The following is a 4,628-nucleotide window of genomic DNA, read 5'->3' on the forward strand; positions in this document are numbered from 1 at the left end:
GGGTCCAGAGGCAGGATAGAAGAGTAGAGATGCTTTTCTGATGTCCTCTAGATTTCTGGAGGGTGAATTCCCAGGGGGAACCGGGCCAGGGGATAGGGATGAATGCGTCCTAATGCAGACAGGTCACAGAGGATCCAGCATCTCTGTATACAGCCTCTTTGCCTGTGCCGTTTGAACTCCATGTTCCTTGTGGGGTGGGCCTGCTCAGGATGCTCCAGGTGGAATGGGGGAGGGTCAGCCATTGTTAACACCCATTTCTTCTTCACTTCTGACCTTACCCAACAATTCCACCCGGATTTTCCTCTCCTTGATGTTCCTGTTTCAACAGTACTGAAACGTAAGTTCATATGTTTCGTCTTTCACCTGCTTCACCTTCTTATTCCTGCCAGGAGGCCCACATCAGTGCGGGGACTGTCTGGAGTGGGGGCAGAATGGGGAATGCATTACTCTCATCTTCCAAAGGACAGGTGGAGGAACAGCAAGATGGCTCAGAGGGTAAAAGGAGCTTGCAGCTAACCCTGAGTTTGATCTCCAGTATCCATGGGGTGGAAGGAGAGAATTGGCTCCTCCGATCAGTTGTCCTCTGACCTCTACACACACACACACCCCAATAAATAAATACCATATAATTTTTAAAAATTATAAGAGAAGCTTAAAGAAATAGGTTAGTGATTAAGAGCACTTGCTGCTCTTCCAGAAGATCTGAGTTCAAATCCTACCCACACCTGGTGGCTCACATCTGCTCTTTCTGCCAGCTTCAGGAGATCTGAATCTGATGTCCCCTTCTGGCCTCGAGATGCAAACACACACACTAAAGCAGGATTCCAGGGGATAGGACTCAATGGTTAAGAGAGTGCTTTCTAGGGGTTGGAGAGATGCCATTTCAAGAGGTCCTGAGTTCAATTCCCAGCAACCACCTGGTGGCTCACAACCATCTGTAATGGGATCTGATGCCCTCTTCTGGTGTGTCTGAAGACAGCTGCAGTGTACTTACATACATAAAATACATAAATCTTTAAAAAAAAAATGCGTTCTGTTCTTGCAGAGTACACAAATTTGGTTCCTAGCACACATTTGGTGACTCACACTCATCTGTGATACCAGACCCCGGGGGTCTAATGCCTTTTCCTGGCCTGTGTGGGCACTTGCACTTATGTGGCACACACACATACACAGAGATACATATACATACATACATACACACATACATACATAAAAAATAAAAACAAGCTGGGCGGTGGTGGCGCATGCCTTTAATCCCAGCACTTGGGAGACAGAGGCAGGTGGATTTGTGAGTTCAAGGCCAGCCTGGTTTACAGAGTGAGTTCCAGGATACCAGGGCTTTACAGAGAAACCCTGTCTCAAACCAAAAACAAACAAACAAACAAATAAATAAGAACAAATATTTTCAAAAATTGGGGGCTGGAAAGGTGGCTCAATCATGAGAGCACTGGCTGCTCTTCCAGAAGACTTGAGCTCGATTCCTTGCACTCATATGCCAGCTCACAGCTATCTGTAACTTTAGTTCTAGGAGGCCCAACCTCTTTTTTTTTTTTTAAGATTAATTTATTTTATATATATGAGTATACTGTAGCCTGTCTTTAGACACACAAGAAGAGGGCATCAGATCCCATTACAGATGGTTGTGAGCCACCAGGGAATTGAACTTAGCCTCTGGAAGAGCAGTCAGTGCTCTTAACCACTGAACCATCTCTCCAGCCCCCAACCTCTTCTTCTTTTTTTTCTTTTAAAGATTTATTTATTTATTTTATGTATATGAGTACACACTGTAGCTGTACAGATGGTTGTGAGCCTTCATCTGGTTGTTGGGAATTGACTTTTAGGACGCTGGCTCCAGTCAGCCCCACTCGCTCAGTCTCTGCTCACTCCGGCCCAAAGATTTATTTATTATTATAAATAAGTACACTGTAGCTGTCTTTGGACGCACCAGAAGAAGGCATCAGATCTCATTACAGGTGGTTGTGGGCCACCATGTGGTTGCTGGGATTTGAACTCAGGACCTTCAGAAGAGCAGTCGGTGCTCTTACCTACTGAGCTATCTCACCAGCGCTCCCAACCTCTTCTTATCTGTGCACCAGGTATATATGTGGTGCACAGACATATGCAGGCAAAACACTCATACACATGAAATCAAGTGCATAAATAAGCATGTAAAGATACTGACAACTTTAAAGTGCCCTGCCCCTCCCTTCGGTCCTTCACACCATCAGAGTCTCTTTTGACCTCCATGTCTAGTCCTCTTCAGCTCTGCTCTAAGGCCTACTGTCCTGGGCTCTGAGCTCCCATCTCCCACCATCTAATGTGATTTATTTCTCCTCTCTCATGGACCCTGGTCTCGTCAACACCTCCTGTCTCCTGGATGGACCGCAGGGATCCTTGGTAAGTACCTCCTTCTACGTGGGCCCTGGACTTGTGTAACAAGCTTCTTCCCATTGCTGTGTGTGCTGGAGTGTGTGGGAAGATGGGAACCTGAGATGTGTCAACAATGGACTGCCTGGAAATTCAGGACCTGACTTAAATCACCAGAACATACACGGGGAGAGACTGTGCATGCCTATAGTCCCAGTGAACATACACGGGGAGAGACTGTGCATGCCTATAGTCCAGTGAACCTATAGTCCAGTGAAGACACTCAGGGAGAGACGGTGCATACCTATAGTCCAGTGCTAGGAAAGCACCAGCTGGTGGATCTCTGGGGCCCACTGGTGAGCTCAAGGCCAATGAGAGACTGTTTCTAAAAATAGGATGGATAGCTCCTGAAAAATGACAACTGGGGTTGACCTCTGGCCTACCTGCCTGATGCCTGTACATATGGCAGAAACATACCATGCACACACATGCACACACACAGACTAGTAGGGTGCTTCAGCACATAGAGGGTCTTGTTGCTAAGTCTAGTGGCCTAAGTTTGATCCCCAGGTCCTACATGGTGCAAGGAGAGAACTGACTCCTGAAAGTTGTCCTCTGACCTCTACATGCTTGCTATAACATGCATGTGCCCATAGTCACATGGGTAAACACACACACACACACACACACACACACACACACACACACGATGATGGTGGTGGTGGTAGTTGCTATAATATGCATGTGCCCATAGTCATGTGGGTAAACACACACACACACACACATCATGATGATGATGATGGTGGTGGTGGTGGTGGTGGTGGTGGTGGTGATGGTGATGATATGGGATGGGGTTGGTACTGGGCATAGTAATATACACACCTTTAAGCCCAGAAGTAAAGAAAGGGAGAGCTCTGTGAGATTAAGGTCAGCCTGGGCTACATAGTAAGTTCCAGGTCAGCCAGAACTTCAGTGAGACCCAAACAGAATGTGTTAAAGAATATAGACTTGACAAGCCTTCCCAGTGAGAAATTGCTATACCACTTAGAATTTAATAAAGAAAAACTCTTTAATGAGCCTGAGTGCTTCTGGCTAATGCACAGAAGGGAGCCAACTCTGAACGGAACATCTTGTCTTCTATAGTTTCACAGCCCAAGTTACATTTATTATTCCCAGTTTCTCCTACATCAAAAGGAAAGGAAGAAAGGAAAGAAGGAAAGAAGAGTAGGCAGCAAGCAAGGAGACAGGCAAACATGCATGCAGGCAGACAGACAGACATGCATGCATGCAGACAGACAGACAGGTATGCATGCATGCAGGCAGGCAGACAGACAGACAGACAGGCAAACAGGCATGCAGGCAGGCAGACAGACAGGTATGCATGCATGCAGACAGACAGACAGGCAGACAGGCATGCAGGCAGACAGACAGGCATGCAGGCAGACAGACAGACAGGCATGCAGGCAGACAGACAGACAGGCACGCAGGTAGACAGACAGACAGGCATGCAGGCAGACAGGCAGGCAAGCATGCAGGCAGGCAAGTGGGCAAGAATTCCACAAGGAGCTTTAGGAGACAGGGGCTTGGGGAGAGCCCAGGGGCTCTATTGACCTGGGTTCTGTCTGGCTACCTTTGAGATTCTATTTGCATTTTTTTATTGTCTTAGGTCTACTGAGCCTCCAAGTACTGAATGGTAAGTTGGTGGCTTCATCATTTCTGGTCTTGGATATTTAAAGGTATTAGCTTTTCAGGTTAGAAGAGATATCACCCTACATACCAAAACTCTACCATCATTAGCAGCATGACCACACGACATCATGCATTTAAGCAACAGACAAACCTCATGTTCCATTCGCTGTGCTGAGCCATCTTCTAGGCATTGAGCTAGAAGAGGGATTAAGATATATCAAATGTGTACCAGGTGCAGCTGGCAAGCTGAGTGAGGTGGTACAGACCTGTAGGGCCAGCACTCTGGAGGTGGACACAAGAGGATCAGAAGTTCAAGGCCAGCTTGAACTAGTTGAGACCTTGTCACAAACAAACAGCTGGAGAAATGGCTCAGTGAGGAAATGCACTTCTTGCCAAGGCTGATGATCTGAGTTCAGTCCCTGGGCTGCAAGTAGAGGCAGGACAGGATGGACTGTCATTAGCTGTGCTCTGACCTCCACATGTATACTCTAGCACACAAATTCATACCACACACACACACACACACACACACACACACACACACAGCCCACCACTACACACCATACACC

General features: G+C 47.0%; 1 protein-coding gene across 1 annotated transcript in view; it reads left to right on the plus strand.

Moving 5' to 3' along the window:
* Eddm13 (epididymal protein 13) overlaps positions 1-4,628 on the plus strand; it is a 30,095-nt gene that overhangs the window by 16,212 nt on the left and 9,255 nt on the right. Inside the window, exons 5-6 of the mRNA XM_031390916.1 lie at positions 2,881-2,900; positions 4,037-4,063. Coding sequence (XP_031246776.1) covers positions 2,881-2,900; positions 4,037-4,063 — 47 coding nt within the window. The remainder of the gene's footprint in view (positions 1-2,880; positions 2,901-4,036; positions 4,064-4,628) is intronic.

This window comes from Mastomys coucha, unplaced genomic scaffold, assembly GCF_008632895.1.
Source record: "Mastomys coucha isolate ucsf_1 unplaced genomic scaffold, UCSF_Mcou_1 pScaffold21, whole genome shotgun sequence".
Classification (NCBI taxonomy): domain Eukaryota; kingdom Metazoa; phylum Chordata; class Mammalia; order Rodentia; family Muridae; genus Mastomys; species Mastomys coucha.